The sequence below is a fragment of the Cervus elaphus genome, chromosome 13 (genome assembly GCF_910594005.1).
Source record: "Cervus elaphus chromosome 13, mCerEla1.1, whole genome shotgun sequence".
In the NCBI taxonomy this organism is placed as follows: Eukaryota; Metazoa; Chordata; class Mammalia; order Artiodactyla; family Cervidae; genus Cervus; species Cervus elaphus.
The window spans coordinates 51,605,685-51,629,297 of record NC_057827.1 but is presented as its reverse complement, the minus strand read 5'-3'; the positions used below and the strand labels follow the sequence as shown (position 1 = coordinate 51,629,297).

Below are 23,613 nucleotides of genomic sequence, written 5' to 3'. Positions count from 1 at the left end.
AGGGTCTTTTTTTTTTTTTTAATTTGTGAAGAAAGCTTTTTTTTTGTTAACCAGAGTTTTCTATTCATTGTATTGTCGTGGGTTTTAACATTTAACAAGATTATCTTTCAGGAATCAGAGTTTGAATTTACAGCATGGTGACTATAAAATTAAATACTGAGGTCCATGCTTATGAAGCTAATTGGCACATAATGATCGATATAATGACATTTTAGTAATTCCAAATATGTATTTTTCTTCATTATTCAAATTCTTTTGTTTGCCTTCACGCTGAGACTTTACAGACTGTTTTGCAGCCCTCTGTATAAAATATGTCCCAAGATGGACACCTATGAAGGAAATCACAGCTACAAGAAGCCAGTTCTTTCTGATCCAACTGTTATTTTTCATCTCTTCTTTCTAGCTCAAGCTCTGACTCAGAGCTGCTTCTTTCTGAAACTTGCAAGCCTGTTACTTCCCTGGGAGGTGGTTCTTCTTAGGACTTGTAAGTGCCAATGTCTGGTTCAGAGAGGTTGTCCTTACTAGGAATTTGGAAAACAGGGCTGCTTTTGATCCTGTGCCACCCCAAATGTATGAACCCAATCAGAGGTACCATAACAACCAGAACTTTGTAGTCTTTCCAGAAGTTCTGAAAGCTCATAGTACTTCAGCATCAGTGTACCCTCCTCCAGTCTACTTTCCACTGCCCTTACGTTTCCTGGATCCTCTCTGAACACGCTTCTGCCCGCCAGCCGCTGCCCGCAGCCTCCGAGGCTGCACCCCGTGCCGCCGCCGCTCCCCAGGGTCTTTTCTTTTTTTTTTTTTTCCCCCCAGGGTCTTTTCTAATGAGTCAGACCTTTGCATCAGGTGGCTGAAGTATTAAAAACTTTAAAAATTTGATTTTTTAATTAAAAACTTAATAGTGAGCACCAGTAGGTGTCTCTTTAGAAGTTAATCCTGGGAGAAAACCTGTGTGTCTTTTTAATACTCATGTTAATGAACATCTTTCCCATAAGGAAGAATTTCTTAAACTTTCCTATTTCTTGTTTCCAAGAGGCTGCCCTTTTTAGATGTGAGTATTATTCGTAATTTGAATAGTCCATCATTTTCTCATGAGTTGTTCTCTGTTCATGAAACTTCAATTTTACCTGGGTTTGTGTCAGTACATTTTTACTACTTTTAATTCTTGACACCCTTGTATTGGTTCTGCTTGTTAATTCCCAACCATCCCCCCTTTAAAAAAAATTCTCTAAAGTTTACAATTTTAGCTTGGTTGTGCTGTATTGTCTCGTATTTTTTTTTGGTAGTCATTATTCAATTTTTAGTATGTAGTTAATAACAGATAATTTTTGTTACTATTAATGGATACTATTTTCCTGACACCTAACTTCTCTTTTGAGCTTGGAATATTTCTTAGAGCTGCAAAAACAGTTTTATATTTGTTTATCTTAACACTTTTGTTATTGTCTCTCTGTTTTTGATGTTACTTGGGTATAGATTTAGCCAAGAAAAAGTTCTGTGTTGATTCTTCTATTATTTTTATGTATGAAGAGCAAGATGTTCACTATGCTTTTCTTCAAGGTTAACTTGATTGAGGAGTTTAGAAAGAATAGCAGTTAAAGTAAAGAATGTGAAAGTGCCAGATTTACTGTAATGTATTGTATTATTTTATGAGACATTATAGAAAATTAAATTAGGACAAATCACATTTAAATTACTATGGACTCTGAACATTTCTTAGATCATCTTGACCTATTAATGGCAAAAGAGTTATAGGATGATGAAGTTTGTACATTACTTTGATTTGATCTTAAAAATTCTGTTGTAGCATTTTGAAGCATTGGCTAATCGTGCTGCTACCACTGGTCATGTTATTGATATCTATGCATGTGCATTAGATCAGACAGGTCTCCTAGAGATGAAATGCTGTCCTAACCTTACCGGGTATGTATTCACATTTTTATATGTTTTACAATTATAAATTAATAATGAGAGTTTACAAATATGAACCAATGACAGTTTCGGAAAAAGTAACTGAGTCATCATCTGGCCACTCTCGGGCAACAGCTATTAAGTTCTTGATACTCCTTTCGGTGATGCTCACTTTAAATTTTTTCTAAAATACAGTTAAAAAGGCACAAGTTCTCTTTGAAAAGCTCATCTTGATACTCTTAAGTCATTGTTGTATTTTATTACTTCAGTGACTTTTGTGAAATTTAATCAACATACCATAAAATTTACCCATTTAAAGCATATAATTTATTTTACTTTCTTTTGGCTGTGCTGCATGGCATGTAGCATGTGGGATCTTAGTTCCCCGACCAGGGATTAAACCAGGGCCCTCTGCATTGGGAGCACAGAGTCTTAACCACTGGACAGCCATGGAAGTCCCTAAAGCATATAATTTATTTTTTTAGTATATTCTAACTATCAACATAATTTAATTTTAGGACATTTACATTATCCCAGCAAGAACCTCTGTACCCATTAGCAGTTACTCTCTATTTCTCTTTCCTTCCCCTCCCCTTTCAGCCTAAACAACCACTAAACTACTTTCTGTGTCTATAGATTTGCCTATTCTTGATTAGGGGGAAGCCATTTTGTCCTTCTCCATTAAGAATAACATTAGCTGTGGATTTTTGTAGATGCTTTTATCAGGTTGAATATTTTCCTATCCCTAGATTGTTGGATTTTACTTTGAGTGAGATGGGAAGTCATTAGGGAGTTTTCGGGAGAGGAGTGATATGATTTGACTAAATGTTTTAAAAGGGTCATTGATTTCAGTTGTCTTCAGCAGTGAGATACAGGAATACCAAGTGGTGGTATCACAGATGGTGAGACATGGTTGGATTTTGGATATATTTAGAAGGTAGAAGATTTGCTGATAGGTTGGATCTGGGGTTTGAGAAAAGCAAATGAGTCTAGAAGGATTGTGCTGTTCCTTATTGAAATGGGTACGACTGGGAGGAAGAACAGTTGGGGAGAAGATTAGGAGTTCAGTTCTGAGCATGTTTGGTTTCATATGCCAGTAGACATCCGTTGGAAGAGTTGAGTAGGTAGTTGGATATTAGAACCTGGAAGGCAGAAGATAGGTCTGGATTTATATCTGTAGATATAAATGTGGGAGTTGCCAGAATAGTACAGATTTTTTTAAAAGTAGTAAAAGTGGATGAGATTATAAGATTGTGTAATTTATCACTGTGAAGGTCATTGGTGACTTTCTTAAGAGGTTGAAAGTTGACTTAGAATGAATAAGAAAAGGAACAGGAGAGGGGAGTGGGAGCAGCTGGTATAGACCAGAACTTCTCAGACTTCCATTTCACATTTACACATCAGCTGGATATCTTGGTAAAATGCAGATTCTGGGTTTAGTATGCATAGGATGGGACTTGAAATTCTGCTTTTCAAACAAGACCCTTGGTGATGCTAATGTTGATGGATCAAGGGCCACACTGACTAGGAACGGTATAGACAGCTCTTGCATAAAAGTTTGTTGTAAAAGGGAGCAGGTAATAAGAGTGCAGTATATGTTGCCATTAATTTAGGATGCTTAACTAGGTTTAGTATAACGTAGATCATTATAGATGGTATGTTTACAAAAGTAGAAAATCTGAAAGAATGTACATGTCGACTGTAAAATCAGTATGTTAGGCTGTCAAGACTTCTAAATCAGAGTCAGTGTACAAGCTTCAATTATATTTTTGTATACCAGTAACAAATACAGTAGACCCTTGAATACCATGAATTTGAACTGCACAGGTCCACTTATATATGGATGTTTTTTCAGTAAATATACACTGAATTACTACACTATCCTTAGTTGGTTGAATCTGGGGATGTGGAACTGTGGATACAAAGGGGTAACTAAAAAGTTTTACATAGATTTTTGACTGAGCATAAGGGTCTGTGTCCCAACTCTGGGTTGTTCAAGAGTCAACAATAAAGAGCAAGCAAAATTTAACAACATACAATCTTTAATAGCATCAGAAATGACATAAATTAGGACTTTAGCAGTATCAAAAATAAAATTACTGTTGAGTACTTCCCTGGTACTTCAGTGACTAATAAGACTTCACACTCCCAATGTAGGGGGCCTGGTTTCAATCCCTGGTCCAGGAACCAGATCCTGCATGCCTCAGTGAAGACCTTGCACAGCCAAATAAATAAATAACATTGATTAATTACAGTTTTATTCTTCTGCCTAATTTAATTTTTGATTGTTTTTATTATTTAAAAACTGCTCAAAATGTTTTTATTATTTAAAAACTATACAAAATGTTTATAAATGTTTGTACTCATGTTTATGAGTATATGTGTCCTCTTTTAATTTTTTATTAAAATTTTTTTAATCCCCCATTTATTGTAAACAGAAATTTTACATGCCTTCCCCTACTTTGCATTTTTTCCTACTTTGCATTTTTTACCCACATCCTGGAAATAGATTTATACAGTTGACTCTTGAACCATTTGAGGATTAGGGGAACTGACTGTTTGCATAGTGGAAAGTCTGAATATAATTTTTAGCTAGCCCTCCATATCTGTGGTTCTTCCATATTTGCAGTTCTACATTCTCAGATTCAACCATCAGTGAATAGTATGGTTCTGTGTATTTACTACTGAAAAAAAAAAAAAAAAACACACGTGTAAGTGAACCCATGCAGTTCAAAACCTTGTGCTGTTCAAGGATCAATTGTATATTACTCCACAGTGTGGATATAGAGTATTTTATTCAGCTAGTTCAACAGATGATCATCTGGATTATTTCCAATCTTTTATTATTGTAAAAAGTACTTAAGTGAATAGACTTGTGTCTATATTTTGCTTTTTGTTTTTGTTTGCCCAGTGATCTTTGGGATGGATTCCTAACAGTGTGTTTGCTGGATTAAAGAGAAAATACATATTTAGTTTTGTTATATATTGTCACATTCCCTTGCATTGGGGTTGTACCATTTTCCATTCCCATCAGCAATTATGAAAGTGCCTACTTTTGCCACAGTCTCCTCAACAGAATATATTGTCAGACTGCTTTGCTGATTTATTAGGGTGGAAATGGCATCTCAGATAGTTTCTGTTTGACAATTAATATTTTTTTAAAACTTAAATTTACAGAAGTACATGGTTATGGAAAAAAAAAATTAACAGTATTTAAGTGCATAAAGTGAAAATGCTCCCAAAGTATCCCTGTATTCTCATTCACGGGGTTAAGTTTGATGTGGCACACAGAGACAGATACATGCATATACATGTACACATGTAGATACTTGTTTTTAAAAATGAGAATGCATGCCATTAACTCAGCTGTCTTCACTAGCAGGGAGAACTGGGTAACCGGGGTAGGAGAGACCCACATGTTCAGTTCAGTTCAGTTGCTCAGTCGTGTCTGACTCTTTGCGACCCCATGGACTGCAGCACGCCAGGCCTCCCTGTCCATCCCCAGCTCCCAGAGTCTACCCAAACTCATGTCCATCGAGTCAGGGATGCCATCCAACCATCTCATCCTCTGTCATCCCCTTCTCCTCCTGCCCTCAATCTTTCCCAGCATCAGGGTTTTTTCAAATGAGTCAGCTCTTCACATCAGGTGGCCAAAGTATTGGGAGTTTCAGCTTCAACATCAGTCCTTCCAGTGAACACCCAGGACTGATCTCCTTTAGGATGGACTGGTTGGTCTTCTTGCAGTCCAAGGGACTCTCTAGTCTTCTCCACCACCACAGTTCAAAAGCATCAATTCTTCGGCACTCAGCTTTCTTTATAGTCCAACTCTCACATCCAACACATGGTACTGTGTACCCATTTGTGCTCTCTGAATTTTGTAATGTATGATGTATAAACTATTTAAAAAAGATTTTTAAAAAATTACTGAGGACAAATACAAGTGTTAGGGGCACTCAGGTACCCTCAGAATTGAGATTATTTGTGGGGAGGAATATTTTCATATAATTGAGTTTTTAAAATTAATGTTAATAAGCACATTTTAGGAAGTATCTTTAAAATGTTGTTAGTAGTGTTGAGAAATAGTCTGCTTTTCTGGTTTTACCACATAGACCCAAGTACTCGCATCACATTGTTTCTTGTTCTTTTCATGCAGAGGATACATGGTAATGGGCGACTCTTTCAACACTTCTTTATTCAAGCAGACCTTTCAAAGAGTTTTTACCAAAGATATGCATGGGCAGTTTAAAATGGGCTTTGGTGGTACATTAGAAATAAAGGTAAGAGCTAAAACTTGACATGTGTGGTATGTTACTAAGAGAGAAATTTGTATGCCTGATCATAATTTTAAAATACCATCAGTCAAATTCAATATATACTTTAAAAACAGTGGTTATTTTACATTGAAACCTGGAGTTAGAGATTTTATTCACCATAATACTGTTCATTATTAAACATATAATGAAATTTTCCTTGAGCATCCATAGATAATTGTTAAAACAAAAAATCATGTAAGTAAAATTTCCTTTGACTCCATTTTTTGTTTATATAGGGTTTAACTTTTTAAGGCTAGGTATACCTCGTATTGGGGGCTTCCCTGGTGGCTCAGAGATTAAAGCCTCTGCCTAGAATGCGGGAGATCTGGGTTTGATCCCTGGGTGGGGAAGATCCCCTGGAGAAGGAAATGGCAACCCACTCTAGTATTCTTGCCTGGAGAATCCCATGGACGGAGAAGCCTGGTGGGCTACATTAGTCCATGGGGTCGCAAAGAGTCGGACACGACTGAGCGACTTCACTTTACACTATACCTTGTATTATTGTGCTTTGTAGGTACTGTTTTTTTACAAGTTGAGGATTTGTGGCAACCCTGTGTGGAGCAAGTCTGTTAGCACCATTTTTCCACCAGCACTTGTTTATTTTATGTCTCTGTCACATTTTGGTAATTCTCACAATATTTGAAACTTTATTATTGCATTTGTCATCCGTGATTTTTCATGTTACCATTAATACCATAATTGTTTTGGGGCACCATGAACCATGCCCATTTAAGACAGTGAACTTAATCAGCAAATGTATATGTTCTGATCACTCCATCTGTCTCTCTTCCTCTTCTCAGGCCTTCCTATTCCCTGAGACACAATAATATTTTTAAATTAAGTCAATTAATAACCATGTAATGGCCTCTAAAGCATTCAAGTGAAAGAAAGAGTCCCACATCTCTCACTTTAAATCAAAAGCTTACTGAGAAGAAAAAAAAAAAACTTACTGAGGAAGCCATGTCAAAAGCCAAGACAGGCCAAAAGCTAGGCTTCTTGGCACCAAACATTTAACCAAGTTGTGAAGGCAAAGGAAAAGTTCTTGAAGGAAATGAAAAGTACATGAATGATAGCAAAAAGAAGGTGAAATAGCCTGATTGCAGATATTTTTAGTGGCCTGGATAGTGGATAAAACCTGCTATAACATTCCCTTAGGCCAAATCTTAATCTCGAGCAGGCCCTAACTCTTCAGTTCTTGGAAGGCTGAGAGAGGTGAGGAAGCTACAGAGGAAAAATCTGAAGCTAGTACAGAGTTCGTTCATAAGGTTTAAGGAAAGTATGAAAGTGCAAGGGAAGCAGCAAGTGGTGATGTAGAAGCTGCAGGAAAATTATCCAGAAGATCTAGCTAAGATATTAATGAAGGTAGCTAATTAAAACAAGTTTTCAGTGTAGGTGAAATGGTCTTCTACTGGAAGAAAATGCCACTGAGAACTTGCATAGCTAGAGAGAAGTTAGTGTCTGGCTTCAAAGGACAGTCTTGACTCTCTTGTTAGAGGCTAATGCAGTTGGTGACTTTAAGTTGAGTTAAGACTCATTTACCATTTTTGAAAATTCCTGGACCCTTAAGAATCTTCTCTCCATGCCCTTTAAGTGGAAGAGCATAGCCTGGATGACAGCATATCTGTTTACCGCATGTTTACTGAATATTTTGAACCCACTGTTGAGACCTACTGCTTAGGAAAAAAAGGTTCTCTTACGTGTCCAAATCCACCACAATGGACAATGAGATTCATGTTGTTTTCATGCCTGCTAACCCAATATCCATTATGCAGCCCATGGATCAAGGAGTAATTTCAACTTTCAAGTCATATTTTTTAAGAAATATGTTTCATAAGGTCATGGCTGCCATAGACGGTGATTCATTTGATGAATCTTGGCAGAGAATTCACCATTCTAGATGCCATTAAGAACATATTTAATTTGTGGAAAGAGGTAAAATATATCAGCCTTAACAGGCATTTGAAAGATGTTTCAAGCCTCATAGGTCTCTGAGGGGTTCAAGACTTCAGTGGGGGAAGTAATTACAGATATAGTGGAAACAACTAGGGAACTAGAATTAGAAGTGGGGAATTAGAGCTAACTAGAATTAGAGCCTGGGGACTTCTCTGGTGGTCCAGCGGCTGAGACTGTGCTCCTAATGAGGGGGCCTAGGTTCCATCCCTGGTCAGGGAACTAGGTTCCACATGCGGCAAATAAGAGTTCATATGTTGCAACTGAAAGAAGTCACGTGACACAACTTAAAGATCCTGCATGCTGCAATAAAGATCAAAGGTCCTGTGTGTTGCAGCTAGGATCTGGCACAGTGCAATAAATAAATATATAAAAGAAAATGAAGCCTGAAGATGTGACTGAATTGCTACAATCTCATGATGAAACTTGAATGGAGAGGAGTTTCTTCTTAAGAATGAGCAAAGAAAGTGGGGTTTCTTGAAATAGAATCTGCTGCTGAAAATGCTGTATAGATTGTTGAAATGACCACAAAGGATTTAAAGTATTATATAAACTTAATTGATGAAGCAGTGACAGAGTTTGAGAGGACTCACTCCAATTTTGAAAGAAGTTCAATTAATGGGTAAAATGCTGTCCAGCAGTGCTGCGTTCTACAGAGAAATTGCTTGTGAAAAGAAGAGTAATTTGATGCAGCAAATTTAATTGTTGTCTTATTTTAGGAAATTGCCACATATATCCAGAAAGCTCTCATTCAAAACAATGCTGATGTGGAGCCCACCAATATGGAGGGCTGACTGTATATTCTTATTTTGCAGACCTCAAGGGAAATAAAGATTTCAGGAGCTATTGGACCCTGTGTGTCTCTCAATTCTAAAGGACCCTGTGTGTCTGAAAATGTAAGTCATGACCTTTTTTTCTAAAAATCATTATTTCTCAGGGCAGATCCAATAGAGACCTGGGGTGGCAGTATGTAGCATTCCTTTTCAAAATTACTGTGTGGGCTGCTTTTCAGTAGAATGTGGTTCAGCTTCCATTGGTATACCTCTGTTTGTGGTTGTTCTTTCCACATACTACTATTTCCATCTGTCCCTAAATTAAAACTTTTGCACTGTCACTTGCCTTCTATTTTTTATGCCTAAGTTATTCCTTGCCCCATTGTGCCTGGGGGAAAGAAAGCAACTACTACGATTTGGAAAGTTGGAGATTTCTGAAAGTCAAAATTAATCCCCCCATTTTTTTCATTAATAGAGGTTCCATTGGAGTAATTAAATTAGATTTAAGATTTTGAAAGTGAAAGTGAAAGTCACTCAGTCATGTCTGACTCTTTGCAACCCCATGGACTATACAGTCCATGGAATTCTCCAGGCCACAATACTGGAGTGGGTAGCCTTTCCCTTCTGCAGCGGGATCTTCCCAACCCAGGGTTATAACTCAGGTCTCCCACATTGCAGGCTGATTTTTTACCAGCTAAGCCACAAGTTGAATTAATTCCTTTCTTTACTATTATTCCATCTAGGAGATGTATAAGGCGCTTTGAAATGGTAGAATCATGTAGCTGTGAAGAAAATGATGGAATAAAATACAAAGTGTGCAATCATCTTTGAAATGACACTTTAAAAATTAATTTTAAGCAGTTTTCATGGTAAAAATTTATATCTAAGATGTTTTCTTGGGAATTAGACTGCTTAAATTACACAGTTCTGATCCAAAGAACCTGTATTCATATATGTATGTGTGTTAGTCACTCAGTCTTGTCCGACTCTTCATGACCCCATGGACTCTAGTCCACCAGGCTCCTCTCTCCATGGGATTTTCCAGGCAAGAATACTGGAGTGGGTTGCCATTTCCTTCTCCAGGGGACTTTTCCTACCAGGGACCTTCCCGATGGGATTGAACCCGGGTCTTCTGCATTGCAGGCAGATGCTTTACTATCTGAGCTACTAGGGAAGCCCTGTATTCATATATGCGTATGTTAAATCACATGGAGAAGGAAATGGCAACCCACTCCAGTACTCTTGCCTGGAAAATCCCATGGACTGAGAAGCCTAGTAGACTACAGTCCATGGGATCGCAGAATCAGACACGACTGAGCGACTTCACTTTCTTTGGGCTTCCCTGGTGGCTTAGATGGTAAAGCATCTGCCCACAATGCCGGAGACCTGGGTTCGATCCCTGGGTCAGGAAGATCCCCTGGAGAAGGAAATGGCCACCCACTCCAGTACTCTTGCCTGGAAAATTCCGTGGACGAAGGAGCCTGGTAGGCTACAGTCCATGGGGTTGCAAAGAGTCGGACACGACGGAGGGACTTCACTAAATCACTATCTCTTTAAGTGGGTTAAATCATTGGATAGAAGGGTAATGTTAGTTGTAATTACTTCATTAAATTGAGTATACTTTTAATGTCTACAACATGAGGAACTTATGCTGAAACTTTTATAATTTAAGTACTTAGCAAGGATTTGAATTACTTTTATTTGTGTGAAAACTGCTTAATTTTATTTCATGGCATATTTAAATGATCTTAAAAAAATCTTAGACATTTGACATTTATTGAATTGGTTAGAAACCTGAAGTAAATTTTTTCTCACTGGTATTTTTTCTAGTTTTCCACCTTTATATATATATGCATGTGTGTGTGTGTGTGTGTGTGTGTGTGTGTAGTGGTAAATTCCCACTCCAGTACGCTTGCCTGAAGAATCCCATGGACAGAGGAGTCTGGCAGGCTACAGTCCATGGGGTTGTAAGAGTCGGACACGACTTAGTGACAAAACCACCACCACCACCAGAGATAAATTATATTCTCTAGCTTTCAAATATGCTATGTTTTATTTTTACAGGAGATAGGAACAGGTGGCACTTGTCAGTGGAAGATATGTGGACTCAGTCCCACTACAACCTTAGCCATATATTTTGAAGTGGTCAATCAGGTATGACTTTTATATTTGAATATTGAAATGTATATTTGAAAACATAATTTAGGCCATGAGTATTTCCAGAGCTATGACCAAAAGCTTATTCTGTTTTGAAATTTTTCTTTGTCATTTTCTATTTCTCAAGGCTATACTCCTTGGTGAGAGGACATACTGTATAATAGAGATGTCAGGGAGAGCTGCAAATACCCAACCTTGGGCAACCCAGCTTTTGGTCTTTTGTTCTAAAACTGTAGCATAAATAAAATCTTAAATTCTGTTCTAGTTATGCAGTTTTGTAGGTAGGTATCTAGTTCCTCCTAGGTGTCACAAGGTATATACTGATATATGAGTCCTTTTGAAAGAGAGTTTAAGATATCAAAATTTATAGAAGAAGATTGGAAGGTAAAGATGCCAGTATTTGGAAAGATATTTTGTTCTGCTGCAGGAGAACATTATCATATTAAAGAATGATATAACATATAAATATTGATATACCAGTAGTTACTGGGCATAAAATGAACTGTGAAGTATTAGTAGTGAGCCTTCCTAAAATAGATGCAGTAATTTTTCTTTAACTATTAGAATTTGTGAAAAAGATAGTGGCTTTTCTTGACAGACAGTAACAACAACAGCAAAGCAAGAATGTCTGTTGTCAAAGGGCATGAAGAAAGTTTCCCTTTTGACCATCTTGTTTCTGAGGATTATTATCATATATTACTGTTGGTCTCTTCTCGTTAATGGTTTTCTGTTGGTCATCTGTTCATCATGTGGTTATCTTCCTAAAGTCTCTGTTTTCATCTTGTGTACCTAGGGGAGGAGACGTTAGCTCAAGTTCTTTTTCTTTTTTGAATTGTACTCAATTTAAAATGTTGTGTTAGCTTCAGGTGTACAGCCAAGTTATACATATGTATTTTTCTATTCTTTTTCAGATTCTTTTCCCTTATAGGTTATTACAAAATATTGAGTATAGTTCCCTGTGCTATACAGTAGGTCCTTGTTGGTTGTCTATTTTATATATAGTAGTGTGTATATGTTAATCCCAAAATCCTAATCCCCCACCCCAACCTTCCCCTTTGGTAACCATAAATTTGTTTTCTATGTCTGTGAATTTGTTTCTGTTTTGTAAATAAGTTCATTTGTATCTTTTTTTTTTTAGATTCTACATATAAATGATATCATATGATATACATGTTTGTCTCTCTTACTTAGTATGATAGTATGATACTTACTTAGTATGATGGACTTATATCTCAGTCCATCCATATTGCTATAAAAGGCATTATTTCATTCTTTTTTATGTTAGTTCCATTTCTTTTTATCCAGTTACTGTTAGGCAGAATTGCCTCACATATGCTTTCTTTTAATCTTTTAATTTCTTTACATTTCTCCCTTCATTTTGCTTTTTCATGTTTCTCTGAATTATATATTACTTGAAATTGGTTTCCTAGCTTGACTCAATCCCCTTTTATCCTGCGTAATTTTTCTCCTCTCCCCAATCCATTTCTCTTTCATGTGGCAAATCACCATTGTTCTGTATGCCCTTGAAATAAGCATCCTTCTGATAGATTTTAGAATGAATTGTTAGTGCTAGGATATGCAATCCATGAGTGCATGACAACATTGTAATAGACTTTGCTTAGATTCTACTCTTTTATTTTTATGCAGCATAATGCTCCAATTCCTCAAGGAGGGCGTGGTGCAATCCAGTTTGTGACTCAGTATCAGCATTCAAGTGGGCAGAGACGTATACGAGTGACCACCATTGCTAGGAAGTAAGTTGTATTTGTTAGAGATTTAATTTATGTGTCATGCTCCCAAAACTGGCTTCCTATTTTGAATGACATTTTGGAATGAAGTTAGTCTGGAAAGGATTCTTAGATGAGCTGAGTCTAGATGTGAATAGACTTTTGGTCTACTTTTGTCTGTCTTGGACTTGATTGTCTGGGTAGGAAGTGTTGGTCAGTATAAACTTAACCTGGTCTAGGTATGGTCTAGAAAATGCACACTGAAGGAAGGCATCATAGCTCTTCTTTTACTGAAATGTATTTAAATTCCAGCTTCATTTCTGAAAGCCGTGAGACTGTTTTGGTGAGTGATGGACATGGCCTAATGTTTCAACATAGTGTTGTGTTGGATGGCCTGTTAAATAGTAGAGGGCAGTATGTAGAGAGATTAGATTTATTGTCCTGCTATAACTTTGCTCTGACTTAAAATCCTTGAATGAATGTTAAGGGAATATATTATTCTTTTGAACAAAAAATGCCAATTGGGCTTTCCTTTATATTTGTTCAGATTTCATGCTACAAACTTTGAAGTATTGATTCTTGGCAAATAGGTCAATTTATTTATGCCCCCTCAACATATACACATCCCACCCCCACATGCATGTATAGCTTAATTTGGAATTCAAAGTATTTCCTTAAGGAAACAACTGAGCATGTCAAATTGAGGGATAGTTTACAAAGCCACTGGCTCAGACTCAACAAAAATGTCTTAGAAGGCAGAGAAACTGTTAGTAACTTGTTGAAATTAAAGGAGACTAAAGACATGACAACTAAAGCCAGTATGTGATCCTGGATAAAATCCTGTCCGGAAAATTTTTGCTGTAGGGACATTGTTGAGACAATTGGGGAAATTTGAATTTGGTCTGCATATAGGATAATAATATTTTATCAGGTTTTTTTTTCCTTTAACCACGGACTTTATTGTTTGAATATTTGCAGCTATTATTCTATACACAAATTTTAATTTCATACAAAAGTCTAAATTCCATATTGCTAGGTCACTTCACTTTCCATTTTATGCCAAATTTCCATCAAGAACTATTTCCCCAAATCCCAACCTCCAGATTGTGTGGCGGTGGTGTTGTTCAGTTGCTAAGTTGTGTCCAACTCTGCGAAGCCGTGGACTATAGCCTGCCCGGTTCCTCTGTCCATGAGATTTTCCAGACAAGAATACTGGAGTTATATCAGTGTTTAACTTCATTAATTTTGTAACTGGGGGTGTATAAGGGAGCTTTTTTGTTCTTAGGAGATACACACTGAAGTATTTAAGGAGAAGGTGATATATCTATCTTTAATTTACTCTCACAAAGTTTGGCAAAAGAAAAAGTATGTGTGTATGAAGGAAGAGAGAATGGCAAAGCAGAATGTTACAGGGCTGACAATTGTTTAATCTAGGTGATGAATATATAGATTATTCTACTCATTGCTTTTATGTTTGAAATATTCTTAAAATGAAAAGTTTTAAAAAGAGGTTAATCTTTCAAGAGAAAGGGAACTTTTGTTTTGAGAAATTTTTCATGGATTTATAGATCTTCAATTTTTTTTTGCACCGAATTTTTGAGGCCATTTGTAGAGAGATACCATGTGTGTTTTGGTGCCATTTATATCGTTGTGTCTCATCAAAGCGCCCACTCCTTCAAATTAACTTATCCTGGCCATTTTCAATAATCAAGTCTTATTTTTTTCCTTTTATTTATTATAAATACGACTTTAGGGGCTGAGGTAAGTACATTTGTTAAGTGAATAAGCCATGTGAAAGTAAAGGACTTAAGTTCCTGAGATACAGTCAAGTTATCCTGTGTTGTATAGAGAAAATAGCTTTGATCTTGAAAGTTTGGTTTGAAACTAGTGGTAAGAATCATAGTGAAGGAGTATTGAAAATACAGAAGACAGATTTTGCAATGTGAACAAACCCTTTAAACTTTAAGAATAAAATTTTAAATTTATGGTTAAATAACTTTAGGTAGTAAATTTGTATGTGTTTGCTTGCTAATGTATTTTTCACTGTTGAACCGTTATGTTTTCAGGAGAAAAATGTTTCAACAAGTGAATATCATGGTCGTACAAGTTGGGGAAATTGCTATTTAAAACAATTTTGCTTTTGAGAATTCCGTGGTGGTCTAGTGGTCCTAACCATTGGTACTTCAACTGCTGTTGGCCCTGGTTCACTCCCTGGTTGGGGAACTAAGATTCTGCAAGCCCTGCTGCATGGCCAAACAAGCAAGCAACAGCTTTGGTTTTAGTTCTATGTTATTTTTTTAGTTAAAAAGTAATTAAATTAAACTATTAGTATAATCACTAATTGTTTAAATTGTGCTAAAAATAACCTTTAAATCACCAATTCTTATTCCTTTATTCATTCTCATTGTTTTCTGCTTCTTGGTATTTCATTAGACTGAGATAATCTATGGCTATAAGTCACCTGGAAAATATTAAACAATTATTTGTCTACTTGAAAAAAAATTGAAAGCAAAGGAAGAAAGAAGAATTTGAGTGTTGCTGCCTGAGTTTTCTTGGGATCCCTTCTTAGAGCTCTGAGTCATATAAAAGTGGTTCAGCTTTTCACAAAGCTATAAGTATTGCCAGAATTGCTTAAAGTGAGGTACTTTAGGAACAGGATCAGCTGAAGTATTAAAAAACTCTGCCTGTGGAATGTTAGACAAACAAACAAAAGCTATTGATGGGTCTCCCCTTTATCAGCTTGACTGGATTAGATTTATAGTGCAAGTGAGTTTAATAATTTGTGTTATTTTATATATAATATCAAATGAATCACTTAGACTAAAATTTTACTTATTATTTTTGATTGTTTTATTGTGTCAATATGGAGAGAAAAGAATACATAATAATTTTAATTAGATAATTTTTATTACTAATAATTGAATTAAAGACCAATGAGAAAAAATTCTGATATTTTATTCATTTTCCAGTTTAGGAAATGGTAATTATTTAGTCTGGGAGAAAACTTAATTTTTTGCATTTCCATTTTTCTGTTTTTATAAGATTGAAGAAATGAATTTTTAAAATCTGATATACCAACCCATGTCAGTGCAGTTCAGTTCAGTCGCTCAGTCGTGTCCGACTCTTTGTGACTCCATGGACTGCAGCACGCCAGGCCTCCCTGTCCATCACCAACTCCTGGGGTTTACTCAAATTCATGTCCATTCAGTCAGTGATACCATCTAACCATCACATCCTCTGTCGTTCCCTTTTCCTCCTGCTTTTAGTCTTTCCCAGCATCAGTCTTTTCAAATGAATCACTTCTTCACATCAGATGGCCAAAGTATTGGAGTTTCAGTTTCAGCTTCAGTCCTTTCAATGAATATTCAGGACTGATTTCCTTTAGGATGGACTGGTTGGATCTCCTTGCAATCCAAGGGACTCTCAAGAGTCTTCTCCAGCATCACAGTTCAAAAGCATCAATTCATTGGTGCTCAGCTTTCTTTATAGTCCAACTCTCACATCCATACATGACTACTGGAAAAACCATAGCTTTGACTAGATGGACCTTTGTTGGCAGAGTAATGTCTCTGCTTTTTGATAGGTTTGTCTAGGTTGGTCATAACTTTTCCTCCAAGGAGCAAGTGCCTTTTAATTTCATGGCTGTAGTCACCATCTGCAGTGATTTTGAAGCCCACAAAAATCAAGTCTGTCACTGTTTCCACTGTTTCTTCATCTATTTGCCATGAAGTGATGGGACTGGATGCCATGATCTTAGTTTTCTGAATATTGAGTTTTAAGCCAACTTTTTCACTCTCCTCTTTCAGTTTCATCAAGAGGCTCTTTAGTTCTTCGCTTTCTGCCATAAAGGTGGTGTCATCTGTGAATCTGAGGTTATTGATATTTCTCCCAGCAATCTTGATTCCAGCTTGTGCTTCATCCAGTCCAGCATTTCTTATGATGTACTCTGCTTATAAGTTAAATAAGCATGGTGCCAATATGTAGCCTTGATGTACTCCTTTCCCGATTTGGAACCAGTCTGTTGTTCCATGTCCAGTTCTAACTGTTGAATTTTCCACAGTTTGTTGTGATACCAACCCGTGTATCTGTGTGCATACACACACAGATAGTTATGCTGTTATTTTTATGTGTAAAGATCTTAATGTTTTAAGGAATGTGTTTGGAAATCTGCTGCTTCTGTGGTGGCACTAGTGGTCAAGAGCTTGCCTGCCAGTGCAGGAGACATAAGAGACATGGATTTCATCCATGGATCAGGAACATCCCCTGGAGGAGGGTGTTGCAACTCATTCCAGTATTCTTTCCTGGAGAATCCCATAGACAGAGAAGCCTGGCGGGCTGTGGTCCATGGCGTCCAAAGAGTTGGACAGGACTGAAGCGCGTAGGCACATGCAGTTATTTTAGAGGATTTTATTAGGTTTGCATGTATTTTTCTGAAAAACAGTGAGTACTATACTGAAACTACTACTAGTGATTTTTTTAACCTGATTTTTCTAGGTAATACTGGAATTTTGAAATATTGAAGTAATTTTCTGTATCTTTTAAATTTAAATCTGTGTAATAGCCAACTAAGGTATCATGAACATAATAATTTAGCAGAAATTCTGTGTTTTCTTCTTGTTTTTAGCTGGGCAGATGCTCAAACTCAGATCCAAAACATTGCTGCATCTTTTGACCAGGAGGCAGCTGCCATTCTCATGGCTCGGCTGGCGATTTATAGAGCCGAAACTGAAGAAGGTCCAGATGTGCTTAGATGGCTAGACAGACAGCTCATCAGACTGGTAAGAAATAAACATACTGTTCTAAATCGGTATGCATTTATTTATGGTCAATACTTTCTGATAATTTCTTTCAAAGGTATTTGACAGTGTAACTGAAGGACTGTGTGAGGGACTACTGATCAAGTTGCTGAGAAAGGCATAGTAATGAATAGTAGAGTTCATTGATCTCTTCCAGTAAATGAAAATGCCTTTTTTCCTTAAAATGAAGGAGTGACAGTTATATAACCTATTATTATTTTGGGGGACTGATATCAAATTAATTCCCAATTTAATTGCTGTATTTGTCTTTACTGTATTTTTGCATATTTTCCTCCGCTGCTGTGGTTTTAATTTTCTATTTTTATTTTAGTGGAAGTTTGAAGAGAAATTAATTAGGATGTAAAAATTATACACATTAACATACAAAACTTAGACAAGTCTTTATTATCTGTATCTAGGCTACCAAAGTATATGTTAGTAAACTTATTAAGAATGATAATTATACTTGGGCTTTAACGTATCAGGAACCCATTACTCTCCTTATGACCTAGAATGCCTAGTTAAGTTCTGTTCTTAATGCTTCCTATTTACTCAGCAAATTCTGGCCTATAATTCTCTTGAAAGTACTTCTTCAATTCTTCCTTGAGTTTGGAAACTCTATTGAGAACTCTATTTGCTAGGCTATCAAACTTCTTTTTTTAGCAGGAAGTTTTTGTGTTTTTTGTCTAAATTTTCATGTATATTTAAAACATTATTGAGGGAACTAGTATTTGTTTAATAAAGTTAACCATTTTTGTAGCATCATCCAGTGCTTTCATTCTTTCACTTTCGAGGGCATTTTTACGCTGGTACCTCTTTGTGAAGAAAGCAGTGTTATGACAACATCAGCCTGTCTTTTTTTGACAAGAGTCATAAAACCTCTCTTGGAGCCAGCCATTAATTGGACACCATCATTACAAATGCCAGCATAGTTTCTCCAAGGTAGACTTCGGTTTCCATTTAAGAAGATCAAAACTTTAAATATGTTTTTGCCTTTTGCTTATTTAGGGCAGCAGAAAAGTCCTCTGGAATTTCACTGTCATTTAGCAACTTGGCATGACATTGGTGAAATCTGTTGACTTGTTCGCTTGAATAGGGAAGCTGTTATTTTTCAGCCTATTATACAGACCTCTTCAACATCATGTAACATGTCATGAATGCATTCATTTTTTATATTGTTTTACAATGGAACCTTTTTAATTTCTCAGACTTCATCTTATCCTAGCATTTTTACTTACTGTAATTTTACATGTGGTCATTATTAGGTTCTTATTCACTGTGTGACTTTTACTTTTCTAGATAATAAATTTTGCTTTGAAATATCTTGTTTCCTGAGCTTTTTCACTGATTGTGACTATGTAATTTTAACAAATGCTTTACTGCTTTGAGAATCTAAAAGCTGTTTCAAGTAATCAGCACATTTATTTGTTATATGGTTATGATTTGTAGTAAAGTACTTTTTCCGTTTTGCTGGAGCTATCACTGCATTTGTAGGTTATGACATATGACATAAAATTGAATAGTACAACTTGGGTTGTCAACCGGTGTAAAACCCACTGAGAAGTAGCTTTCAGTGTGAAGCTGGACTTTTTCTGGTATACTGATGGGACCAGGCACTTTAGTTGTGCTGTTTGTAAGGAGGACTGCTTCCGTTATTACCATATTCTTATAGAGGTTAGGCTTTGACCCTTTGGGCCCATTTATGTGGCTGGCTTTGTGCATAACTAATTGCTGAATTAAAGACTAAAGTTTTTACAAGTGTTGTTATTTTCTCCAAGAAAATTGTGTTACTGTCGGTTTATTTGCCCAGTCTTACTGCTACTAAATAACTCAAACAGTGGATCTTTGATATACCTCCTTTTTGCTTCAGTTTTTTTTTTCTTTTTTCCTCATTTGTTGTAGTGTTCTGTTTGGGTTGTAAATAAGAACTACTCCTCACAATTCCAGTAATTAATTCTAGGGCATTTGAGTGTTCAATAAAATTTTTAAAAGTAACCCAAAGATTAGAGATTTATGTTTGTGTATATTACACAAAGTTTATATTGTCATCTGTGGCATAGGCAATATTTATAAAAAAAATAAGTTAATATGTATTTAACTTCTGGATGAAAAAGGACTTTAAATATGAAACATATAATCAGGAGCCATTAAATAAAAATATTAAAAGATTTGTTACATTCAAATGAGACAAGAGTCTGTGTGGTAAAAATACCAGTAGCACAATTTATTACCAACATTATTACATGTATGGCAAAATGTGAAAATTTTCATATATAAGAGCTATTGCAAATCAGTAGTATTTGGGTAAAAGATAAGCAAAGGTCATGGACAAGGAATTAGCAAAAGAAGGAATGCAGTGACCAATAAAAATGAAAACGAAAAACATGAAAAAGTAACTGATCTTCTAATAAAATCAAATGATGTGTGACATACTGGCTTTTCTGAAGAATCTTTTCAATGTGTTTGATGTTCTGGATCTCAAGTATATTTTATAGTTTAGACCAGTCCTTCCAGGAGAACTTTCTACAACGGCAGAAATGTTCTGTTATTGGCACTGTCCATTATGGAACTACTACAGACATGTGGCTCTTGAGTACTCGAAATATGGCTAGTGCAACTGAGAAGCTGGATTTTAATTTAATTTTAATTAATTTAAATTTATCATAGCTAGTGGCTTTTCATATTGGACAGTGAAAATTATTATCCTAATCTATAAGTTTCATCAGTGAAATGTCACTAGGGCGCATTGATGTCAGAAATACTTATTCCCAGATACCAAGATGTATTTTCTGAGGATTAGTGCTGCAACTGCAGCTTTTTTATCCTTTGGATAGCTGTGGTTCTGAAATGATTTTTCCTGAAAGCCAAAGATGTGATCAAACCAATTATGCCTTTTATGTGCTCTTTATGGCACAGATAGCTACGTAAATGATTTAGTTGAACATTTTAGGCTACAAAAGCCCTGTACTACTTTCAGCAGTGAATCTTTTGTTACTTTTTGCTTGTTATTTTTGCCCTTGATTATATGCAAGTACTATAGATGTCGCCAGGAAGTAGACCAGTTACATAAGTACTATAGAAACTTTTCAGGTCAGAGACTTTGCTGAAGAACAAAGAGGAAGCTACCATTTACTGGTGCTTAGTGTCAGCCATTGTGCTGAGCACTTTCTCCTGTGGATTATCTTAGTTATTTTGACGCCTTTTGTTATATTATCATGGAGAGTTTACTTCCCTATTGCTAGAGTATGTGTCTCCTTTATTGTCTTTTAATTTCTGCCTTTGTGTTCTTTGTTTACTGGTTTACCTGTTTATCTTGATTTTCTTTTCCTCAGTAGCTCTTTCTTTTTGGTATTTTTTCGAGTGTACCCAATTTTATACCATCATTTTGCCTTTAGAGCCACTATGGTATCTTGACAGTACATCTTTCTGTCTGTAGACTATTGTCTTTTTTAGGTAGGGTCTTAGGGGGCACATATTGAGCTCTTTGGGCCATCATCCAGAGCTCTTTATTTGCTATCAGAGACACTTAGTTTAAAAAAATTTAGACACTTTTAAGGTGAGTTGTTCTGCACTGAAGCAAATGTATTGTTTGCTTCCAAAATTCAAATTTCTGTCTTTTTTTATAATCATTATCTTGGTAAGTCTATAAATAATATCCCAGTTTTATCCTGTGTCAAGTATCTGCCTCCTAAAGAGAATAACTTTTTAAAAATAGAAAACACATAGGCAGAAGTTTTAGCTCTGTGCCAGAGAATGTATTACTAACAAGTTTTATTTAATTTAGTGTCAGAAGTTTGGCGAGTATCACAAAGATGATCCAAGTTCCTTCAGATTTTCAGAAACTTTCTCCCTTTATCCACAGGTGAGTAGACAGGAGATCTGTGTTCTTAGTGTTGATAATAGCGTTGGGTCTCACTTTTCCTGTTGCCTTTATTACTCATCTTACAGGATTATTCTTTTGGTTAGGTTTTAAGTTTTGAGATAGCTAAGAAAATAGTATTATGGTTGAATAGTTAGTGAAAAGTAAGTAGTATTTTTATGATAACCTTGCATATAGCATTTATTTGTGGTGAGTAGAAATTTACACCAGAACCTTATCGGGGAGCACAATTTGGTATGAAGCAGATTAGCTTTCCATCTGATAAAAGGGATCTAACTAATTGCAGTACTGCCGAAAGGAAATAATCTTAACAATCTGCTAGTCTTATGGGTATCACTGCCTGAGGACAACTTTATGGAGACATCCCAGATAAATAGAAGAGAACCTTTATCTTACAGAACCTTTCTACTTGGATAGTGGAGTCTGTCTGTCTGTTGTTTTGGTAGATATTCTCAAAAATATAGGTTTATATGATGAGTAATAGAGATAATATTTATTCAGCTGAGTATATACGAAGTGCAAGTAATTTAGGAGAATAAAGATGGTTGACATGGATTCTGTTTTCAAGGAGCTTTCATTTTGAAGGATGAGATCTGAAATATATGTAAACAATGCAGAAAAGAAAGTGAGATACAACACTACAAGAGAGACACAATATTTAAAGGAAACTTTAAAGAATCCTTCCAAATGGATTATTTGGTATATCTTTATGGAAGAAGTGATATTTTATTTTACCTTAACCTGGAAGGATGATTAATATTGAGATACGGAAATTCAAATTTTTGCTCCTCACAAAAACTTTGTTTAAATCTCCGGCCTTCTTTTCAGAGATACTCTTATTTTTTGAAAATACTTTATTGATCTGTAACCTAGAAACTCCATGTTTATAGGGGGAGACTTCCCCAAGTCTCTGGTTGAGATTTTGGAGAATTAGAATAAGGCATTGTCTTAATGGAGAGGGAATGGCTACCCACTCCAGTATTCTTGCCTGGAGAATTCCATGGACAGAGGAGCCTGGCAGGCTATATATAGTCCATGGGGTCGAAAAGAGTCAGGTACAACTAAGTGACTGTCACTCACTCACTTGTCTTAAGGGAGGCAACCCTTTGTGTTTTGAGAATTCTCGGACCTCACTTCATATCAGAAAATAGTAAGGGAATTGAGGGCATTAGTCTAAGTTATTGTTGTTTAGTCACTAAGTCGTGTCCAACTCTTTTGTGCCCCTATGGATTGTAGCTCGCCAGATTCCTCTGTCCTTGGAATTCTCCCGGCAAGAATACTGGAGTGGATTGCCATTTCCTTCTCCAGGGGATCTTCCATCTCAGGGATTGAAACTGTGTCTCCTGCATTGGCAGGCGGATTCTTTACCACTGAGGCACCAGGGAAGCCCTTAGTCTAAATATTTGACTTAGATCCAAACAAGGGGTTTTTGTCCCTAGTCTTGTTTTTCTTTTGAGTCATCTCTTTTACTTTTTAGTTGTTGTTGAGTTGCATTTTTAAGTAACTGATAAATATCATGGGTAAAATTCTGAGAAATACAATTTAGAATGTTCTTATTGTAAGTTGTTTTTTTGTATTAATGGTTGTAATCAAATATGTTCATAGTAATAAACTTCTGTTGCTGTATTAAAATCAGTAAAAGCTATCTTGCGTGTTTTATCTTGTAGTTTATGTTTCATTTAAGAAGATCTCCTTTCTTGCAAGTTTTTAACAATAGTCCTGATGAGAGTTCATATTATCGTCACCACTTTATGCGTCAAGACTTGACCCAGTCTCTCATCATGATTCAGCCTATTCTATATGCTTATTCTTTTAGTGGACCACCAGAGGTAAGGGGGTAGAAAAAGAAATTGGTTTTGTTACTGTGCTGTGTGCTATTAAAGTAAAACAACTAGGTCTTTCTTGAAATATAGTTATTAAATGTGAGAATTTAATTCAAGCATGAATATCTTCTTATTCATATATACTCTTAATATTTATGAGTGTTTATGCTAGATAAAATGCTAGGCTATATTAGGAAATTATTAAAAAATAAACAGCTATAAGAGACTTTTTATTTATTTAAAAAATTTTTTAACAGACTTTTTAAAAGATCATTTTGTCTAG

At 36.0% G+C, this 23,613-nt stretch overlaps 1 protein-coding gene across 2 annotated transcripts in view; it reads left to right on the top strand.

Annotated features, from left to right (window-relative positions):
• Positions 1-23,613, top strand: part of SEC23A (SEC23 homolog A, COPII coat complex component) — a 59,534-nt gene that overhangs the window by 16,397 nt on the left and 19,524 nt on the right. For both annotated transcript variants that reach the window (XM_043921483.1, XM_043921484.1), the window contains exons 9-16: positions 1,808-1,923; positions 6,065-6,188; positions 8,990-9,070; positions 11,012-11,101; positions 12,752-12,858; positions 17,456-17,609; positions 21,412-21,489; positions 23,175-23,336. In XM_043921483.1, the coding sequence (XP_043777418.1) occupies positions 1,808-1,923; positions 6,065-6,188; positions 8,990-9,070; positions 11,012-11,101; positions 12,752-12,858; positions 17,456-17,609; positions 21,412-21,489; positions 23,175-23,336 (912 nt within the window). The remainder of the gene's footprint in view (positions 1-1,807; positions 1,924-6,064; positions 6,189-8,989; positions 9,071-11,011; positions 11,102-12,751; positions 12,859-17,455; positions 17,610-21,411; positions 21,490-23,174; positions 23,337-23,613) is intronic.